Source organism: Symphalangus syndactylus, chromosome 23 (genome assembly GCF_028878055.3).
Source record: "Symphalangus syndactylus isolate Jambi chromosome 23, NHGRI_mSymSyn1-v2.1_pri, whole genome shotgun sequence".
Lineage (NCBI taxonomy): Eukaryota > Metazoa > Chordata > Mammalia > Primates > Hylobatidae > Symphalangus > Symphalangus syndactylus.
Genome location: NC_072445.2, coordinates 50,754,495 through 50,777,935, shown reverse-complemented (window position 1 = coordinate 50,777,935; position 23,441 = coordinate 50,754,495). Strand labels below are relative to the sequence as shown.

Below are 23,441 nucleotides of genomic sequence, written 5' to 3'. Positions count from 1 at the left end.
TGTGAGTCCACTAAACTTCTTTTTCTATACAAATTACCCAGTCTCAGGTATGTCTTTATCAGCAGTGTGAAAACAGACAAATACACAGACCAGAATGAGCTCAAATCCCAGCACTGGCAGAAGTAATCCATGGTGGGAGAAGTTGGCAAAGCAGTTATTCTAGGAAGGAGAGGTGTGGTAGAGATTGGCACATGAGGCCGGGCACAGTGGCTCATGCCTGTTATCCCAGCACTTTGGGAGGCCAAAGTGGGCAGATCACCTGAGGTCAGGAGTTCGAGACCAGCCTGACCAACATGGAGAAACCCTGTCTCTACTAAAAATACAAAATTAGCCAGGGGTGGTGGAGCATGCCTATAATCCCAGCCTCTTGGGAAGCTGAGGCAGGAGAATCACTTGAACCCAGGAGGCAGAGGTTGCAGTGAGCCGAGAGCGCACCATTGCACTCCAGCCTGGACAACAAGAGCAAAACTCCATCTCAAAAAAAAAAAAAGAGACTGGCACATCAGACATGGTGGTAACACGGGTGTGTTCACTTTGTAGAAATTCATCAAACTGTTTACTTATTTACCTCTCTGAGCTTTTATTATCTCATCTCAGAAAAAACCAAACTATATTCCATAGTGTTGTCCTAGAGTTAATATATTTGAAATAATGAAATATTAAATAACAAATTAAATGATATATTACATAATAGTTTATGTGTTAAAAATGAAATAAAGTATATTAAAAAGAGCTTGGCTTAAGACTTGGTACAAAGCACAGACTCCAGCATTGATAACTGCATCACCAAGTTCTCACACTAGGCCCTCTGCCCCAGGAGACACAAGCCATGTTCTGCTCTAGTTGTTTCACATAGGGTAAACTGATGCCTGTGACTTCTGCCCAACGTGACTTGGGAAGGAAACACAGGAGGTATCCCCAAAACTCTCTAAACAAATGCTGAATAACAGTCCAGAAATGGGTTAGTTTTGGCCAGGCATGGTGGCTCACGCTTATAATCCCAGCACTTTGGGAAGCAGAGGCAGGCAAATCATGTAAAGTCAGTTCAAGACCATCCTGGCCAACATGGTGAAACCCCGTCTCGACTAAAATTATAAAAATTAGCTGAGTGTGGTGGTAGGTGCCTGTAATCTCAGCTACTTGGGAGGCTGAGGCAGGAGAATCACTTGAACTGGTGAGGAAGAGGTTGCAGACGAGCCAAGACCACGCTATTGCACTATAGCCTGGGCAACAGAGTGAGGTTCCATCTCAAAAAAAAAAAAGGGTTAGTTTTTAGTTTCATATGGCAGCAAATACTAATCTTTCCCTCCTCTTCTCAGCCATGTAGCAGAACTGTTATCACTGATTCAGTGAAGTAAAGAGGAGAGCAATTCACACAGAATCATGACATCATGGTACTGAAGGGAACTTGCATTCAAACTGCTGCAAACACAGCATTTTGCAGGTGGGAAATCTGACATATGGAGAAGCTGCATGACTGGTCCAAATTCACACTGCTAGGAGGACCTTGATTTCCTGAATCCAGCCTAGAGCTCTTTCCATAAACAGGAAACAACGTTGAGATTTTTTAAAAATTTACATTGAGTTCATCCAAGGGGAATTGTGAAACAATTTCCACTTCGGCAATATTGGCAGCCACAAGAGCAAACCAAGAGGAGCATCGGTCAGGCACGGTGGCTCACACCTGTAATCCCAGCACTTTGGGAGACCGAGGCAGGCAGATCAGGAGGTCAAGAGATCGAGACCATCCTGGCCAACATGGTGAAACCCTCTCTTGACTAAAAATACAAAAATTGGCCAGGTGTGGTGGCACACACCTGTAGTCCCAACGACTCAGGAGGCTGAGGCAGGAAAATCACTTGAACCCAGGAGGTGGAGGCCGCAGTGAGCCAAGATCGCACCACTGCACTCCAGCCTGGGCAACAGAGTGAGACTCTGTCTCAAAAAAAAAAAAAAAAAGGAACATTTTGTGCTGGCCTCTTTCCTTCTTGGTCTGATGGCAGAGCCCCCTGCTACCACAGTAATACTGTGGTGGCACCATCATACCCTGTCTGTAAACCACATGGCTCTGCCAAGGCCAGAGTATTCCATTCCTAGACACTGGAATTGAACACAGTGAACCTAGGCCTGATATGAAACAAGTGCGGATGTCAAGTTCCTGACCTTCTGAAAAATGGACCACATCCCATCAGCATCACACAAATGTGGGAAGAGCTGACAAGTTACAATTTGTAAGGAAGCTGGGAATCTGCTATACAGTTGCATCAACATTATTATTAATCATTTACTACGTAATTGCTTCCAAAACCAAGTTTTGGAAAAGCCAAGCCTTTTCATCCTCTAGTTAAAAAATAAAAGCTTTTATAATAATTTTGTCATCACATGAAACATTTCCAAAACCTGTTCTTTCCAAATTAGAAAAATGGATTTCCTATTTCTTTTCTAGAAGAAGTGACACTATCCCCTTCAAGCAGGGCACTGAGAAGAGAGATGATTAGAATTCAAATTTTCAGACCTCCTTTGGATTCTATGTTGAATGACTATAAAATGTAAAAGCAGGAAAAAATATTTTCCCTGGGAAACCAAAAATGTGTTATAACTACAAGATCATACAATGAAAAGTTAAATGTCAATGTTTTTAAGAAGGAAAACTATTGTGCTAATAGTGATCAATCAAAAGCCTTTCTGAAGCTGAAATAAGGCACCTGCTTTTCAGAGAGGCCGTCAGAAGCCATAAAAGGACAAATATCTTTTAAAAGTAATTCAGTCATTCATTCCATAAATATTTATTGAGCTCTTACTTGTGCCAGGTATTGTTCCCAGCTTGGAGGATACAACAGTGAAAGAGAGAGAGAGAAATCTTTGTTTTCATAGAACTTACATTGCAGCATTCCCAAAAGGCAGAGTTAACCCTGAGTTTTCAGAAAGACCATGTGAAACAGAGACCACGCAAAACAGATACCCAGGTATCTCAGTTGGTTATCCAAGCATTTTGCCTCCGAGGTAGACTTAAACTACTTCTGTACTTTGAAATCAAAACATCATCGTAAAAATATTTCTTTTTTAACAGTTTTAGTGTACACATAGAAAGTATACAATTTAACATATATATATTTGACATATATAGATACTCAGAAAACTATCAGCAGATTCAAGAAGGTGGAGACACCCACTGCCCCCCAGAAGTTTCCTCATGCCTCTTTGTGATTCCTTCCACAGCTGCCTGCACCATCCCAGTTAACTTGTGAGCTTTTGTCACTATAGATTAGTTTGCAATTTCTAGAACAGAATTTGTGTGGCTTCCTTCATTCAGCATATTTGTTTTGAGATTTATCCACATCATTGCGTATAATGATCTTTCATTATTTTCTTTTTTTTTGACAGAGGAGTCTCCTTCTGTCACCCAGGCTGGAGTGTTGTAGCACAATCTTGGCTCACTGCAACCTCTGCCTCCTGGGTTCAAGTGATTCTCCTGCCTCAGCATCCCCGAGTAGCTGGGATTATAGGCGTGCGCCACTACGCCCAGCTAATTTTTTTTTTTTTTTTTTGTATTTTTAGTAGAGATGAGGTTTCACCATGTTGCCCAGGCTGGTCTTGAACTCTTGACCTCAGGCAATATGCCCACCTCTGCCTCCCAAAGTGCTGGGATTACAGGTGTGAGCCACCACGCCCAGCCTTTTCATTATTTTCATTGTGTTGAACATTTGAGTTGCTTCCAGTTTCGGGCTGTCACAAATAGAGCAGCCTAGTCATGACATATTCTCTTCCACCTGAGGCCCAATTTGCACTGATCTTTTTCATAAAGCCTTCTCTGAAGACTCCAGCCTTTGGGGTTCCCCATCCCTCCTGATATTCTAGATAAACTAAGATATACCACTTGTGGAAAATGGGTAAGGTACATCTTTACACTGGAAATGTATTTCAAAGTTCACACACACAAAAAAATCTCACCTTGTATTGTTCATTCCCGGTATCTTACCTGTGAATATTGGATACACTAGCAGTGACCATGATTGCATAGCACATTAACACCAGCACAAAAAGATGCACAGAGTACCTTTAAGACATAATAGGTAGGGGGAGGAGTAATGAATATATTTCATATTAACACACCTATTGGTCACCCAAACTGTGAATCCATCACTACCCCCGCCAAAAACACAAACGATCAATGATCAGTAACTCGTGTTTATGTGACAGAAAATAAACCAAATATTTTTCTTCTATGTAATTAAGATGCTGTATCTTAAAATGACACAAGGAACTCATGACACAGTTTGCCAACTGCAAGGCTAATAATGTCAGGAATCCATAAATGGAACGCTTACACTTTTTTCGCATATGCAGTTGAGAGTCCAGAGAGATGAGTTCTTTCTTTAAGACTTTATTTTTTAATGGGCTTCCTCAGATACCAAGACTTCTACCTGGTGGCTGATTTAAAATACTCATCCTTTCTCAGATACTTGTTGAAGGAATAGGGGCAGAATTCTAGTATAATACCCAAAACAAATTCACAAAATTCCTGAAGATGTACTTCTAAATATGTTGGTCTCCAAAGCTTCTTCCCTAACACCTTTCAGGGTATTTGGCCGGCTTACTAGTAGAGGAAAGTACAACTGACCAGCTTTCCCAGTTAAAGAATGATTCACCTTCCCCAAGATCTGCACTAAACGCATTGTTCTACTCCGGGGAAATCCAGGACTTACACCCACGACTCTAGCAGTAATGCAAGAAATACACCAACATCTACAATAGTTAGGAAAGGTTCCTTTTGGGAAAAATTAAACCTTACAGCATCCCATTTACATGACTGGGAGGGATCTGTAGAAGTCTAATTTTAAGAAAAAATGGGCTGGGCATGGTGGCTTATGCCTGTAATCCTAACACTTTGGGAGGCCAAGGCGGGTGGATCGCCTGAGCTGAGGAGTTTGCGACCAGCCTGGGCAACACGGTGAAGCCCCCTCTCTACTAAAAAAAATACAAACAAAATTACCTGGGCATGGTGATGTGCACCTGTAATCCCAGCAACTCAGGAGGCTGAGGCAGGAGAATCACTTGAACCCAGGAGGCGGAGGTCGCAGTGAGCCGAGATTGCGCCACTGCACTCCAGCCTGGGTGACAGAGAGGGCAATTAAAAAAAAAATTAAATTAAAAAAAAAAAGAAAGAAAAAGTGAACTATACTGACTTCCATTGGATGGTCAATTTATTGGCTCTTACAGTAAATGGAGATTCCAGGTTCTTACAGTAAATGGAGGTTCCTGCAATGTCCTCATTATCCTACTATAAGGTATTTACAATATAAAATTTTACAATACATATTTTATAATACCGTCTATTTCTTGCTTTAGTGCAATTCCAAGGACATTGCCACAAAACATCCAAATGACCAATATTAGAATATATGAGGCTCATACTCACCAGCCGAAACAAAAGATGACAAAATAGATGCCAAAAATGGTGGCAACCGCATGCCGGACATCAGAGCTGGTTGTACCAGGACGTAAATAGATGCGAAACCAGAAAGCAGCAAACAGAGCAACAAGCTGGCATACCACAAAATTCACCTGTGGCAGGGGAAGAGAAAATAAAAACCTTTGTGTGAATTTCCTCTTGATTTTTTGTTTGTTTGTTTTGTTTTGTTTTGAGACGGAGTCTCGTTCTGTCGCCCAGGCTGGAGTGCAGTGGCGCAAACTCGGCTCACTGCAAGCTCCGCCTCCCGGGTTCACGTCATTCTCCTGCCTCAGCCTCCCAAGTAGCTGGGACTACAGGCGCCCGCCACCACGCCTGGCTAATTTTTTTTGTATTTTTAGTAGAGACAGGGTTTCACCTTGTTAGCAAGGATGGTCTCGATCTCCTCACCTCGTGTTCCACCTGCCTCGGCCTCCCAAAGTGCTGGGATTACAGGCGTGAGCCACCACACCCAGCCTTGCTCTTGCTTTTTGCAGACTTCCACATCTAGAGGCTTCTCAGACTTGGATTTGTTCTTTCTCTCCAACAGATTGTTTGGAAGAGGAAATGAATATAACAGAACAAGATAACTATACCCTCGTGTGGTATAAGATGTGACAAACCCAACAGTTTCTTCTCTAACCTTTAAGACTGGCCAAGGTTGCTTTCCCACCCACAAGCAGGGGGCTTTTCATGGAAACAGCCTAAGCTAACTGTGAGCTCTGTTTAGTGGGTCTCTTTTCTCACCCCCAGCAGGACCCTAAGACAAAGAAGGTGTTCTTTTAGAGATGCAAAGTTTGACCAAAGAGCTCCCTTATTTGGTACCCGGGAAATCAAATTGTTCTCCAAAGTGATCACCAGTTGTTTTCTGACTCTGCGAGTAACTCACATTCCCTGATACTGGTACTAAACCCATTGTTCTACTCTAGCAAAATGCAGGACTTACAACAATGTCTCATTTTAAACTGGCATCCAATAAACAAGAGCATTTCTCAAATTCAAGGTGTGACACTGAAGATCTACAAATAGTGACACAGCCCTGCATTTAACATCCAGTGCCAAGCCTGTCCAGTTATGCAGGGTAGACACCAAATTTCCTTAGAAAAATCTCAGGGGTCTACCTCTTGAGAATATTGTGCCTAAAAGAAAACATTTAAACATTTCCTGAAATCTATAGAAAAGGTCATCCGATTTTAAAAAACAATAAGCAAACATGTACATTTGCAATTTATATTTACCCAAATCAAATTCCAAATATATTAAGTAGTTTAACCATTCATTAAAACTAGAAAAGTAACTTAAACTCTTCAAAGTATTCAAAACTGAAACCTCAGTATGAATTCACTTTTAGAAGGCACTTAATTGAGAAGAGACCAAAGATACAGACACAACTTCAGCATTGGTATTTCATGCTTCAATAAACTGCTGCTGATAACAAAACTCATTAGGGCTGAGCTGGAAGGTAGGGCACAGACATCAGCTCCATTTGAGCTCATTTTGTTTGCCCAATGAAAAACAATACTTTGGACCCTTTGTAACTCATAGAAAATAATCGCTTTCAGAAAATGTTTGTTTTGATTTTTTTAAAGTTGACTGTTGGCCAGGCGCAGTGGCTCACGCATGTAATCCCAGCACTTTGGGAAGCCGAGGCGGGCAGGTCACCTGAGGTCAGGAGTTTGAGACCAGACTGGCCAAACATGGTAAAACCCTGTCTCTGCTAAAAATACAAAAATTAGCTGAGCTTGGTGGCAGGTGCCTGTAATCCCAGCTACTTGGGAGGCTGAAGCAGGAGAATCGCTTGAACCCGGGAGGCAGAGGTTGCAGTGAGCTGAGATTGCACCACTGCACTCCAGCCTGGGCAACAGAGCAAGACTTCATCTCAAAATAAAAATAAAATAAAATAAGATAAAAAATAAAATAGAAAAGTTGACCTTATTGAATTTCACCTTTCCAAAAAACCTGTTCTCACCACTGCCCACCTTTACTTTCTATCGTGAAAGACAGAGAAGCGACTTGTGAGCCTGTCCTGTGCGATTTGGTCATATCTTTTCATCTAGGCTGAATGAACAGCCAATGAACATGCACAAACACAAAATGTATATAGAAAAAGAATCACCTTAACAAGGTTCAAGACTCACATTCTCTAAAACTGGTACTCAACCCATTGTTCTATTCTAGCAAAATGCAGGACTTACATCAACGTCTCATTTTAAACTGGCATCCAATAAACAAGAGCATTCCTCAAATTCAAGATGTGACACTGAAGATCTATAAATGGTGACACAGCCCTGCATTCAACATCCAATGGCAACTGGAAAGTCCAAAAGTTATAATTGGTGACAGATCACATGTTCTTTCATTCTCACAGCCCAGCCTGCAGCCACAGAACTCAGGAAAGTGGCCACAGGGAAATTTCCTGCATTCTTTTTGATTTGGCCAGAATTATTGAGCATGTGCACATGAGGAATGATTTGGAGGATAGAGTGTGGTTCTCAAGAGTGTAGTCCCCCGACCAACAGCATCCATGTACCCTTGGAAACTTGTTAGAAATGCACATTCTTGGGGTCCACGCTAGACCTACTGAATTAGACATTTCCTAGGCGGGATCCGGCAATTTTTGTTCTAACCACCCCCAATACCCAGGTGATTTTGATGCACACTCAAGTTTGAGAACCACAGGGATAGAAGAGAAAGAAGGTATGTTCCCTGCCTTCAAGGATCTTATCATCTAACTGGGGAAACAACACAATTAACCTAAAAGTAATTGTGAAATAAGAGTAAGACACGGTCTCTACCCTCAAATCAAGAAGAGAAGACTTACACGCTCTGGGCTTCAATTCCTTTATTTCTAAAATGTGTGCTTTGGGGGAATTGGTGTCTAACGTCTCTTCCAGGTCTAACGGTCTGTGATTCTATATCTAACCTGCATTTAAAAAAAAATTAATTGGGAGGCCAATAGGCTGAGATGGCTCCAGTGCCTTGGGTTCCCACATAAACAAGCCAAAACCTAATTCAGAGGGAATAGTCATAGCCCAGAAAAACAAGCTTGACCAATCAGAAACTACCAACTAAGCTCCAACTAGAGGCTTCACCAATCAGAAACTACCTACTAAACTCTAACTAGAGACTTTACCAATCAGGAACTACCAAATAACCTCTAAGTAAGGGCTTTAACTCATCAAATATTTTCTTGGGTTTTGCTTCTTTGAACACCTTATAAAAGTTTTCCCCAATCCCTTTTGGTGGAGCCCAAAGTGCTTGCAGTCTGGTGTTGCCTGACTCAAGAACCACTGAATGTTCAAATAAATGCTTTAAAATTTTAGGGCCGAGTGTGGTGACTCACGCCTGTAATCCCAGCATTTTGGGAGGCCGAGGCGGGCAGATCACAAGGTCAGAAGATCGAGACCATCCTAGCTAACATGGTGAAACCCCATCTCTACTAAAAAAAAATAAAAAAATTAGCCAGGAGTGGTGGTGAGCACCTGTAGTCCCAGCTACTCGGGAGGCTGAGGCAGGAGAATGGCGCGAACCTGGGAGGCGGAGCTTGCAGTGAGCTGAGATCACGCCACTGCACTCCAGCCTGGGCAACAGAGTGAGACTCCCTCTCAAAAAAAAAAAAAAAAAAATTAATGTGCATAAGTTTATCTTATTACACCAGAATCCTTTCCTTGACTGTTCATGGTAAATGCCTAAACTCAAGACTTCATCATGGATTAAAAGCTGCCCTCTACGTACAGACTCAACCTGCTCTACCACCCTCTCCCCAGGAGGGAATCCTGGATGGCCAGCAAAGTGCTCCACAGCAAACTGCTCTAAAGCAAAAGTAGAAACACACAACGCCACCACGTAGTTCTAGCAGGAGGGTTCTAGCAGATATAGGATTGCTTTTCAGTGACAACACGTGTGCATCTTATAAGGTACAGACTGAACCAGACTGAGATACCACTTCACAGCTATTAGTATGGCTATTATATATTTTTATAAACCAAACAGAAAATAGTAAGTATTCACAGAGATGTGAAAACATCTGAACCCATGTGCACTGCTAATGGGAATGTGAAATAGTACAGCCAGTATGGAAGACAGTATGGAAGTTCTTTGATATGCTAAACATAGAATTACTAGATGATTCAGCAATCCCACTTCTAGGAATGAGCCCCAAATAACTAAAAGCAAGGTTTTTAAGAGATATTTGTACACACATATTCATAGCAACATTATCACAATAGCCAAAATGTGGAAGCTACCCAAATCAATGGATGAATAAACAAAATGTGGTATACACATATAATGGACTATTCAGTCTTAAAACAGAGGGAAATTCCGATACATGCTACAACATGTATGAACTTTCAATGCATTATGCTAAGTGAAACAAGCCAATCACAAGGTACAAATATGGACAAGTATGCTTCCACTTACATGAGATTAACCTAGAGTACCCAAATGCAGAGACAGACAGTAGAATGGTGGTTGCCAGATACTAGAGAAAGAAAGTAATAGAGTTATTGTTTAATGGGTATGGAGTTTCTGTTCTGCAAGATAAAAAGAATTCTGGAGATGGATGGTGGGGATGGTTACGCAACAGTGTAAATGTACTCAGTGCTACTGAACTGTATGCTTAAAATGGTTAACATAGTAAATTTTGTGTTATGTACAGTTTGCCACAATTTTTTTTAAAAAGTCCAGGATGGAGTGTGATATGAATTTCTCTGTGTTGGCTGGCTCATATCTACACCGGTGGCTGGTGGAGAATATAATCACCTCTGCCGCCAAGTGCAACTGGCTCCTATCACAATTCATAAAGGCACAGAGTTCGATTTTTGTTCCTTTCCTCTATAAAGGGTCAACAAAATCAGAGGCCTGATCTTTTAGACATACGTCCTGGAATTGTTTTTGATTTGATGATAGATGGGATCTGCTTCAAATAATCTAACGGGATCTAATGGGGATGGGTGAATGGGGTGAGTAGAGATCAATAGTTCTCAATTGAGGCTGATGTGCTCCCACGGGGACATTTCTGGTTGCCATAACTAGAAGAAGGGGTGAGTGTACCACTGGCATCTAGTGGACAGGGATCCGCGATGTTGTTAAACATCCTAAAAGCAACAGCAGAGTCTCCCACAACAAAAAAATTTCCAGCCCAGAACGTCAGTAAGTGCCGAAGTTAAGAAACTCTGGTGGAACAGTTAGATGAACCAGATTGGGTATGGATTGGAAATTGTTGAAGCTGAGTTTTGGGCACATGAAAGTTCATTCTACTAATCATTCCACTTTGATGTATGTTTGAAATTTTCTATAACAAAGCCTTTTTTTAAAAAATTACAAAACTCTGGAAAGCAAATTACTGGCCTAAGATGATACAGATTTTAAACTCTGGTGATTCCAAGCACTTGAAACTGAAAAGTTCTTTTCATCCACATCAGAGAAACACTTAAGTTAGGGAGGTAATATACGTAAGTTAAGAAACAAACTAAAACAAAAAATGGGATGTCTTAAATAGGAAAAGAACCACCTTTTATGGAATGATCAACTACCCATTAAGAAATGAACCAAATCATAACAAATACAAGAGAAAAAGACCTATCCTCAGTAATGATTAACTAACTGTGATCTCCCATCCTGTGACCAACAACACAGCAAGTGGTTATAAGCAAAAAGTCAACATAGAGTCAGGCTCCCTGGCTACAAGACCTAGACCCACCACTTAGTGGAGAGTTACAAAAGCTCACTTTGTCTTGGTCCTCGTCGATAAAAGGGAGGTAATAATAGTAGTACTACTTCACAGGATTGTTGTAAGGTCTAAACAAGTCAAAAATGTAAGGTCACTAAAAACAGTTCCTTGCACTAATAAGCACTTGCTATTAATATTATTCTACATCTACTAAATTAACACTTGCATACATTGTACATAGAATAAATGCATTAACTGGTAACTACTGCCGAGCTGTTAAGACCTTGCTTCCCCAGCCTCCTCCCTGCTTGCCTTCTACCATCTCCTTTTCCACCCAACATTTAGACAGCAGCCTAAGTCTTTTGTGTCCTTTCTTCCATAGGGAGAGGCAATATAGCCTGGGACAAAGAATCAATTTCTGGGTTGCCAGCTCCTAAGCCAAGTTCTTTGGGTTTTTTGTTTTGATGTGTCTGGTTGTTTTCTTTTCTTTTGTTTTGTTTTATTTTGTTTATTGAGACAGGGTCTTGCTCTGTCACCCAGGCTGGAGTGCAGTGGTGCGATCTCAGCTCACTGCAGCCTCAACCTCCCAGGCTCAAGCCATCCTACCACCTCAGCCTCCTGAATAGCTGGTACTATAGGTGTGCACCACCATGCCCGGCTAATTTTTTTTTTTAGTTTTGTAGACAGGTTTCACCATGTTGCCCAGGCTGGCCTTGAACTCCTGGGCTCAAGCAATCTGCCTACCTTGGCCTCCCATAGTGCTGGGATTATAGGCATAAGCCACCACCCCTGGCCTCTAAGTCAAGTTTTATAAACCTGAAGTAGAGACAAATCTGAAAGTCAAATCAGTTTCCAGAAATTAGGGGAAAATCTTTTTTTCTTTTTAATTCTAAAAGTTTGTCTTCATAAATCAAAAGCAAAGCTGAAGAAATTAACACAAAGAGTTTGTACTATAATTACGGAGGGAAGGAAAGCCCTGAATGATGGAAGGGCTAGTTTTCTGCACAAAAGGAGACAGCAAGCTTGGTCCACGGGCTGGAGGAGGGATGTCTCCAGTTTCAGTGGGGACAGAACAGGCCCTTAGATACATGTGTGAAGACTCACATGACACATGAGCACAAAGGCGCTGAAACCATAGAAACTGATGGTCTCTCTCAAGAAGTCTAGGATGATGGAGGTATCCCAGTTAAAGAGACAGTTGCCTGGCTTCTCAGAGTGCAGCCAAGGGAGGTGGCCAGCCCTGCAGGGAAGTGCTGCTTCTGAGAGGCTGAGTGGCTGTCAAGGTACACAGACCCGGGTACTTCACAGCCTCTCTCCCAGGCTCTGGGAACAACCAAGGGGCAGGATGAGAGCTGGCGGACCTAAAGAGGTCTTGAAATTGGACGGAGGAGACCATCAAGTGTGAACCATCCACTTGGAGCCATAGAAGGAGCTGCAGGAAGCAGGAGACACAAAAACAAGAGGCCAACGCCAGGACCACAAGGATGTGCTCCACCAGCGCAGAGGAGAGCCAGGCCCCAACAGCGGGACCAGCTGCCCTTGCCAAGGCCAGGAAGGACTGTAAACTCCTCAGGGTTTAGTTCCTCCCCAGGTGAAGAGGTGCGCAAGCCTTCAATATAACCAGCCCTACACTGGAATGGGTTGCCTAAAACTGCCCATGTAGCGTGAAAGCTACATTAAATTTAGTTGGGAGAAACTTAAAAGTTACATTTGTAGCATCCTGGGTCTGTGGCTGTACATTTCAAACCCACTATTATTGCCCTTATGGGAACTATGCACAAAAATTCTGTATGAAAAATATTCATCTCAGCGTGATTTCAAGTAGCAAAAGGAAGAAGGAATTTAAAAGTTCAACAATTAGTAAAGACACTGGTTAGCACAGGAAGCATAAAGGACATGCCCTGCATCACTGTCCTTTTTTGGTATCATACGGTAGTGTTTGCTATATGCCATAATTTCTGACTGATTCTTGGAAATTCATTCATTGGGTAATAAAAAGCTAAATGCTGAAAAAATATTGAGGCATTATTTGCAAGACAAAATGATGTAAAAGCAACCTAAATAGAGGACAACAGAAGGATAGTAATCAATGGTAAACCCATTCAATAGGAAAGTATGCCATCATTAAAAACAGGTATTATAGGCTGGGCACAATGACTCCTGCCTACAATCCCAGCACTCCAGGAGGCTGAGGTGAGAGGACTGCTTGACACCGGGAGTTTGAGACCAGCCTGAACAACACAGCAAGAACCCCATTTCCCCCCCAAAAAAATAAAAAATAAAAAAATTAGCTGGGCATGATAGTGAAAGCCTATAATCCTAGTTACTCAGGAGGCTGAGGCAGGAGGATTCCTTAAGCCTGCAGTTCAAGGGTATGAAGAGCTATGATCACGCCACTGCACTCCAGCCTGGACAACAGAGTGAGACCTTGTTTCTTTAATTTAAAAAATGGGCAGTTTACAAAGTATCTGCCATAAAATGAAAAACATTTGAGATAACTAATGAATAAGAAAATACAAAAGTATATGTATATTTACAACTATGTAAAAAGGGTAGCATATAGAAAATGTTGCAAAAATAACGTGTAAAATGGAATACAACTATTTTATCAGGATGGCAGGAATCTAGGCAAATTTTTTTGTAAATTATTTTCATCATTTGGAAAGGTAAAATTACATGTAGAATTGCCCACACATTCCCTGCACTACCTATGCACACTCACATACACAAACTGTGACACTCTAAGAAACTCATAATGCTTATGACTGGTATCCCCAAAAAATCCTCATTTAATACTACTTACTCTATCCTCAGTGTTGCAATTCTTAGCACCCACTACAAATAAAGTTTAGGGAGGAGTTGGGCATAAATGGAAGATGTTACACTGTAAAAAAAAACTCATCTTAAAGAAAAAAGACTTTTTATAGACAGCAAAAGAAACAATGTATAACAGTTAACAGTAACAAAAGTAACAGTCAAGAGTAACGATGTGGGTGGCCAAAGAAAATGAAAACATGAGCCAGCCTGCAGTGGCTCATGCCTGTAATCCCCGAACTTTGGGAGGCCAAGGCCGGCAGATCAGCTGAGGTCAGGAGTTTGAGACCAGCCTGGCCAACATGATGAAACCCTGTCTCTACTAAAAACACAAAAATTAGCCAGGCGTGGTGGCATGCACCTGTAATCCCAGCTACTCGGGAAGCTGAGGCAGGAGAATCGCTGGAACCTGGCAGACACAGGTTACAGTGAGGCAAGATCATATCACTGCACTCCAGCCTGGGTGACAGAGCAAGACTCTGGCTCAAAAAAAAAGAAAAAAAAGGGAAGAAAATGAAAATATGTACCATGATTACTGGCCTAAAAACAACCACATTAACCAACAGAATAGGACAGAGAGTGCACAAATAAACCTACTCTTCTATGTCCATTGATTTTTGACAAAGGTATGAAGAACACACGATGTAAAGAGGATGGTCTCTTCAATAAATGGTGTCAGGAAAACTGTATAACCACATACAGAAGAATGAAAATGGACTTTTATCTCATCCCTTATACAAGAATCAACTCAAAATGGATTAAAGGCTGAAATGTAAGACCTGAAACTATAAAACTGCTAGAAGAAAACATAGGAGAAAACTACATGACACATGACACTGGGCAGTGATCTCTTGGATTTAACCCCAAAAGCACAGGCAACAAAAGCAAAAATAGGTAAATGAAAGCACACCAAACTAAAACAGCTTCTGTGCAACAAAGGAAAAAATTAACAGGGTAAAGAGGCAACCCATAGATTGGGAGGAAATATTTGCAAATCATAAGGGGCTCATATTCAAAATATACAAAGAATTCTAACTGCTTAATAACAAGAAAATAAATAATTCTAATTACCAATGGGCAAAGGATCTGAACAGACCTTTCTCAAAAGAAGACATACAAATGGCCAGCAGATATGTGCAGAAATGCTCAACATCTGTAATCATCAGAAACATGCACATTAAAACCACAATGAGACAACACCTCACATGTGTTAGAATGACGATTATCAAAAAGATGAAAGATAACAAGTGCTTGGAGAGCTTGTGGAGAAAAGGGAACACTTGCACACTGTCAGGAGAAATATAAATCAGTGCAGCCATTATGGAAAATGGTATGGAAGTTCCTCAAAAAACTAAAACTAGAATTTGCCACACGATCCAGCAATCATACTTTTGGGTATATGCCCAAAGAAACTGAAATCAGTATGTTGAAGAAATATCTGCACTCCCACGCTCACTGCAATTCTAATTCAGGGGTCCCCAAACCCCCGGCCACAGACCAGTACTGGTCCATGGCCTGTTAGGAACCAGGCCACACAGCAGAAGGTGAGTGGCAGGTGACCGAGAGAAGCTTCACCTGTATTTACACTACTCCCCATCACCTGCATTACCATCTGAACTCCACCTCCTGTCAGATCAGCAGCAGCATTAGATTCTCATAGGAGTGCAAACCCTATGAGAACTATAGCCAAGACACGGAAGCAACTTAAGTGCCATCAAGGGATGAATGGATTTTTAAAATGTAGTCTAGATGCACAATGGAATACTATTCAGCCTTTAAAAAGCAGGAAGTTCTGTCATTTGCGACAACATGATACACCTAGAAGACACTGTGTTAAATGACATAAGCCAGGCACAGAGAGACAAATACCGTATGATCTTAAATACATGTGGAATCTAAAAAAGTCGAAAAAGCAGAGAGTTTAACAGTGGTTACCAGAGGCTGGGGGTGGAAGGAAGCAGAGGAAGAAAGGGTAGACATTGATCAATGGGTACAAAGTTACTGTTGGAGGTGATAGGTTATGTTAATTAGCCTGATTCGATCCTTCCACAATATACACATGTATCAAAACATCACATTGTACCCTATAAACATATACATTATTTGTCAATTAAAAATAAAACTTACAAAACATATGTACCGTGATGTTCCTTAATAAACCCTTCACATTTAAAAGGAATATATGCAAAGTTTACTTTTCTACTGATCCACTCCCTCCAGAGCAGCAAATAAAGTGGCATTTTCATTCATGACATCCAGCAATGTGCTCTCAACAATTAAAGTATTGTGTGGGCCTTTATGCATGAGGGGACAGTAGAGCATAGCTGTTTTGATCAGATTCTTACAAACAAGCAAGGCTGACATAGCTCAGATTCAGCAAAAGCTCAATTTCCACAACTCTTGCAAGATTTCAAAGTCACTGCAAGGAAATAAAATACATGCCCAAGTGTTTGACTTCTTATTTCATCAAACCACAATCAAACTGTGTTGCAATTTTCAAACACAAGTCTTAAATCTACTCTAATGTGCTGCTAGAAAGACATTATTTGGGGATTTCTGTTCCATGGCCTTCATACTCTTCCAACAAAACAACACACTTTGCCAGGAGTTAAAAACACTGCCTTTCTCCTAATCAAGGATGCAAACAGGCTATTTTTAACAAATAGCAAATATTAACGGTCCAAAAGTATTTCCCCTACTGCAGTGGTTTACCAGTGGCTCACCAATGAGCAACAGGCAACTGTCCAGGCCTGGAATGTCCAGTGTAACAAACTAAAAGGCTTCTGTACAACAAAGGAAAAAATTAACAGAGTGAAGAGACAACCCACAGATTGGGAGAAAATATTTGCAAATCCTAAGGGGCTCATATTCAAAATATGCAAAGAACTCCAACTGCTTAATAACAAGAAAATAAACACTCGGCAACACTGCCTTATACGCTCCAAGGCAAAACCAATCAAGTTAAACAATTCCTTATTTAATAGCAAGCCATTCTTCCACCACAAACAGTACTCTTTTGCATTGCCCCCTACAAATAAATGTAGCTGGGAAAGAGTACTAAAAATGCTATTCCTTCCTGTACCACAGAACAAAAAGTGACTGTAGAATACCCTTGATTTACTTCACACTTTCAAAGGGATCCTTTGTTACACTTTCATTCCACACTCCTCAGAATGTCAGCAGGAAGTATTTTTAAATCTCTAAAGAGCCTTGTTTTTCCCAGTTTGTGGATAAGCAAATATTATTTAAGATTGATAATCAATGTATACAATTTATAGCCCAAAAGACCTCTAATTCAGGGGTTCCCAACCCCGCCGGCCACAGACCAGTACTGGTCCATGGCCTGTTAGGAACCAGGCCACACAGCAGAAGGTGAGTGGCAGGTGACTGAGAGAAGCTTCATCTGTATTTACAGTCACTCCCCATCGCCTGCACTACCACATGAACTCCATCACCTGTCGGATCAGCAGCAGCATTAGATTCTCATGGGAGTGCAAACCCTATGGTGAACCATGCATGCCAGGGATGTAGGCTGCCACTCCTTATAAGAATCGAATGCCTTACGATCTGTCACTGTCTCCCGTCACTCCCAGACGGGACCATCTAGTTGCAGGAAAACAAGCTCAGGGCTCCCTCTGATTCTACATTATGGTGAGTTGTATAATTATTTCATTATATATTACAATGTAATAAGAAAAGAAATAAAGTACACAATAAATGCAATGAGCTTGAATAATTCTGAAATCATCCCCATCCCCCACCCCCACTCCATGGAAAAGTTGTCTTCAAAAAAACCAGTCCCTGGTGCCAAAAAGGTTGGGGACTGCTGCTCTAATTGATATTGTGTCTTGTCATAACAATAAATGCCATTTATCCAGTGCCTACCATGTGTTGGGCACAGTGATAAACCTTCCATAAATGACTCCACTGAAGCCTTACCACACCTTAGGAAACAGCTCACTCCCACTTTACACAGGAGGAAAATGAAGAACAAAACGGTTAAGTGCATGGCACAAGTCACAAAGTCAGGGAGTGGTAGAGCCAGGGTTTCAAACACAGCCTGAGTTCTCTTTTGGTATATTCCCCTGCTTCACTTTAACTCCCAGCATTCTCCCCAGAAATAATAGCACACTCAGGGAGAACTTAGGAGTGGCCTGTATTCATTTTCTAGGGCTGCCATGACAAAATACCAAAAACTGGAGGGTGGGGTGGGGGGCAAAAAACAACAGAAATTTATTTTCTCACAGTTCCAGAGGCTGGTATCTGAGATCGAGGGTGTCGGCAGGGTTGGTTTCTTCTGAGACCTCTGTCCTTGGCTCCAGATGGCCGTCTTCTCCGTGTCTTCCCTGTGTGTGTGTCTGCGTCCTAATCTCTTTTTACAACGATACCCGTCATCTTGGATTAGGACCCACCATAATGACTTTCTTCACTACTAAGTTATTAAGTAATAACTTAATGACTGCTTTGAAAGCCCTGTCTCAAATACAGCCACATTCTGAGGCACTCGGGGTTTAGGACTTCAACATTTAAATTTTGGGGGGACACATTTGGCCCACAACACTGCCCAATAAAAATCCTCTACTCACACCCATGGAATGAAACAGACTTCATTTTCTTTGCACCTACAGCTAGGAAGCAGGTAAGACTCAAAGCAAAGGCTGCATGGGATGCTGGGAGCCTCGGAGCCTCCCATCTGCCTGGAGGTGCCTCAGCCACTACAAACAGCACCAGAGAGGGTTCTCCCAGCTCCTGTGTGTGTCAGGAGCTTGTTAACCTATAATGGGTACAATGGGCTTACACATGTTGAGAAAGTTCATTATCCTTTGACCTTTGTTTTAAACATACAAGTTTTAAAGCAATAATAATCAGCATTTATTAAACACATATTATGTGCTGGAGTCTCCACAAATGTTGGCTGTTATTCTGCATTTCACATCTACTGTCTCATTTAATCTTCTTGACAACTCTCAATGTGCTACTGAGAAAACGTGCACAAAGTCAATGGCCCTAAAACCCTCAGCTGTAGGGCCGCTCCATTAGTCAAACTGAGAGGCTTAGGTTGCCTGCAGTGGCCTCTCAAGATCTCATTCTTGTACAAGGGAAAATCTGAGTTAAACTGATAGAGCTGAAAGTCCTTTCCAACAACTGTTCTTTGAGGCATGTGTAAACCCTCTGTATAGTCATGAACCAAGCTTCTTTCCATCAGTCCAGGGTACATCCTCCAGTCCGTCTAGAATGGGATAATCCCTTCTTTAATGCTCAGAGAACCAGGCCTTATACACTTGGTTAGAGATTAAATTGTACAGGGAGACTTTTGGCTTACCTTATTCTGCAAATACGATGTCACATGGATTAGTTATGATTTAGAACGAAAGCCCTTTAAAAACTTACTCCAGTGGCTGAAAGGTGGAAAACGATTGTGCTGTCTCTTTAGGCTTCGAGGCAAGAAAAAATCCTGAAGTACATAGGTGATATCTACGTATTTCAGCCTGCCTCCCATCCCATAAATCCAATCCTTATGATCCTTGGCCCAGCAGGCAGGGAAGACTGTATAAAACTCAGGACCATTTAGGACTCTTAAAAAACCCTGTCCACAAGCACGCTGTTACTCCCCACCTCTGGAAATAAAACATTCCCATTAGAGTTAATTCCACTGTTAACCAGTTAAAAATGTTATTATTCATACTTTATTGTTAATAATATTAACATTGGCTAGCATTAATGTGCTGACTACCTCCCAGGGACTGTTTTCATTCCTTCTGCCTGTAGAATTCCTTTTATCCTGACAACTTTTGATGTGCTTTGAGGCTTCCATTTTACAGATATGGAAATTCAGTCATGGGAGGTTAGAAAATTTACCCAAAATCATACACCCAGTCAGTGGCGACACTGGAATTTAATCTCAGGGAGTCTGGTTCTACTCAGGCACAACCTTGTCGCATGATTCAATATCTCACTTTCCAGATGAAGAAACTGGAGCCCCGAGCCAGTACGTGACCTGGCCTGGCACACAGCCTCTGAACATCAGAGTTAAAACCAGAACTCAGGTGTCCTGACTCCAGTCCAGCATGCCTTCTGATGATTCCCCAGCAGCCCTGGAGGTGGGGTGGGAGTAAATCGGGGTACAGAGGGTCAGAAGGGGCCCATCTAGAAATAAGAGCCTGAGTAAAGAATTCGGGGCCTCCATAGGGAGTGAGGGGCACACACTGCTGAAGGGACCCCACTGAATAAGGAGGTGGAATGTTAGGGGGTGATTTTATAACCTTGACTGGGGCCCGGGATGTCAAGTTTTATACAGATAGAGATCACCACCAACGGCATGTTTGTATGTGCATGTGTCTGAATAATGTGTGTGCATAATATATATTTTTAATATGTGTATATATTATGTACATTATACTTATATTTACTGTATAATGTATACATATGTATAAAATCTACATATAATATAAACATATGTATTTATATAGAATGTATGTGCATGTACACACACACACACACACACACACACAGAAACACACCCCATATATATGTAACCTGAAATTTTTCCTGTGGCTCAGGTCCAACCAGCTGGGCCTGGAGTCACTTTCTTTCAGTCTGGTTCCATCGTGAAAAGTAACCTCAAATAAGAGACCACGACCACTTACAAGGTTAAGTGGGTATGTGGGATACTAATAACATCTACTCTACCAGATGGTGGTGGGCACTAAATGGAACGTGAAAGTACTATAAAGGTACTTTACACACTACTTTAAAAGAACTATAAAGCTTCACAAGTATTAGACAGGCTACAAAGTGTACGGTAGCTAACTAGCAGAACCTTTCAAGATAGCAGCTCTCAACACTGGAATCAACCAAAGATCTGTTTTTTTGAAAAACTTAAATTTAAAATGACTGATTTTAGAATCCTAATCCAGATCAGAATTTGGGAGGGGTTGGGGGGATAAGGCATCTTTTAAAAAAATTTTTTTTAAGTTCCAAGGTGATTTTAATATTCAGCCAGGGCTGAGATCCACAGCTTCAACTTATAATGCCAACCGGGAAGAAAGAGGCAGTTTAATGAGTGTATGTTTGGGTACAGACAGTCCCTGACTTATTTATGATGGTTCGACTTACGATTTTTCATCTTTAAGATGTGTGAAAGTGACTTGCATTCAGTAGAAACCAAACTCTGAGTAGCTATATGACCATTCTGTTTTTCACTTTCAGTACAGTATTCAACAAATTACATGAGACACTCAACACTTTATTATAAAACAGGCTTTGTGATAGATTATTTTGCCCAACTGTAGTGTTCTGAGCATATTTAAGATAGGGTAGGCTAAGCTATGATATTGATAGGTTGGGCATATTAAATGCATTTTTGATTTTTCTGATATTTTCAACTTAGGGTGGGTTTTTTAGGATGTAACTCCAGCGTAAGTTGAGGAGCATCTGTAATTAAAGATTTAAATCAGGCATAAAATAGACAAGAGAAGCTAAGACTATTAGCAATTATCTGGTCCAAGCCCCTCATTTTGTGGGTAAGGAAACCGGTCCATAGAGGGGAAAGGTTACTGTGGCCAGATTCTCCTGACTCCGTGGTCCAATATGCTTCCACTTTATAAATGGATTCAAAACTACATGTACAACATTAACTACAACATCTGTATCGCTTGCTACTTTTTTGAGAGCTTGTCCACATGTACCGGCTGACAGACTGTGACTGCATCTTGGCTCTCTAACATTCCCTTACCACTCCATACACCCTGCTTCACGAACCTGCAGAGGGGCTATGAGAAACTTTTGGCACACTGTCTACCCAACTCTACGCAGAAGGCTTAAAAATGAATAGTGGACTGGGTGCAGTGGCTCATGCCTGTAATCCTAGCACTTTGGGAGGCTGAGGTGAGTGGATCACTTGAGGTCAGGAGTTCAAGCCCAGCCTTTCCAATATGGTGAAACCCCATCCCTACTAAAAATACAAAAATTAGCCAGGCATGGTGACACACACCTGTAATCCCAGCTACTCAGGAGGCTAAAGCAGGAGAATCACTTGCACCCAGGAGGCAGAGCCTGCAGTGAGCCGAGATTGTGCCAGTGCACTCCAGCCTGAGCAACAGAGGGAGACTCTGTTTCAAAGAAAAAAAAAGAATAGGGAAACCAGTTTGGTTAGAATAGGTAAAAGTCATCTAAGCTAATTAACCTAACATCCTATATTCCAAAGATGGAATGAAACATATAAGAACTGCAGGTCCTTCTTCCAGGCATCTAGGAGAAGTACATACAAATGAAGTCCATTAAAAGAAGCCGTAGAGTTCATTTTTAGCTAATTTCATTTTATTATAAAATTAATGAATGCTCATTTTTAAAAAATGAACAATACAGAGATGTACATGAAAGAAGCTCACAGATCCCTCATAATCTCAACCTTCTATATCTACCATGCATCTTCCTTTTTAGCAGATGGAGCATATACTTTAATACTGTTTTCTATATTTACTTTCAAAATCCAAAAATATACCCATATGTATTGATTTCTCCTTTACTTTATCATAACCATGGTATAAAAACTACACTGTAACTTGTTTTTCATTCAACAAAAGATGGACATCTTTCCAAGTCAACTCATATTGAGCTAGCTTGTACTTTTTAAGGCTGCATAATATTCCACACAATATGGTGGGTGTGGTGAACTTTCCTCACGCCTTAGATTTTCATAGACAGAGGGTTATCTTTACTCCATCCCCTAGGAGGGAAAATATGGAAGGAACATTTCCCCTTTTTCTCCACCCTAACTCCCTCCCACTCTCCTCCCCAGGGAAGGAGGAATGACTTAATTAACCAGCTGCTAAATTGAGAAGAGGCACTGAGCAGGCCCAGCTCAGGCCTTTGGGGACTTCTCTTTGGGAGCCAGCCTGTCTTTAGACAAAGTTATTCTCTGTTCTGTGCTCCCTGCGCAGAGTTGCTGCACATAATGTTGTCCTGCCTGCAGTGGTCTTGGAGTGTCTGCTCAGCAGCATCAGTAATTGGGTGGCCAAATCAGTGTCATTCAAGGATAAAGAAGTAGGAAATCTGCCAGGCGTGGTGCTATAATCCCAGCACTTTGGGAAGCCGAGGCAGGAGGATCGTTTGAGCTCAGGAGTTCAAGACCAGCCTGGGCAACAGAGTAAGACCTCATCTCTACAAAAAATTTAAAAAATTACCCAACCATGGTGACTTGCACCTGTAGTCCTAGCTACTTGAGAGGCTGAGGTGGGAGGATCACTTAAGCCCAGCAGCTCAAGCCTGCAGTGAGCTGTGATAGTGTCACTGCACTCCAGCCTGGGCGACAGAGTGAGACCCTGTCATCAATGAAAGGAAAGGGAAGGAAAAGGAAGGAAATGAAAGGAAAAAGGAAAGAAAAGAAAGAGGGCAACCATTGTGGTCAATCAGCTTTATCATTAATGAAGATAACGATTTGATCTCCCACATCTGTCTCTTGGGTCTTATTTCCAAATTGGTTCCACATCTAGGAGGAAAGCA

General features: G+C 41.5%; 1 protein-coding gene across 6 annotated transcripts in view; it reads right to left on the bottom strand.

The window, feature by feature from the left end:
• Positions 1-23,441, bottom strand: part of MBOAT1 (membrane bound O-acyltransferase domain containing 1) — a 115,064-nt gene that overhangs the window by 45,344 nt on the left and 46,279 nt on the right. For 3 of the 6 annotated variants that reach the window (XM_055263457.2, XM_063632141.1, XM_055263459.2), the window contains exons 2-3: positions 5,420-5,565; positions 3,980-4,057 (exon numbers count right to left, since the gene is read on the bottom strand). In XM_055263457.2, coding sequence (XP_055119432.1) covers positions 3,980-4,057; positions 5,420-5,565 — 224 coding nt within the window. Of the gene's footprint in view, positions 1-3,979; positions 4,058-4,993; positions 5,112-5,419; positions 5,566-7,644; positions 7,753-18,182; positions 18,204-23,441 lie in introns of those variants that run through there. The other 3 variants (XM_063632140.1, XM_063632139.1, XM_063632142.1) reach the window with 3 other exon arrangements.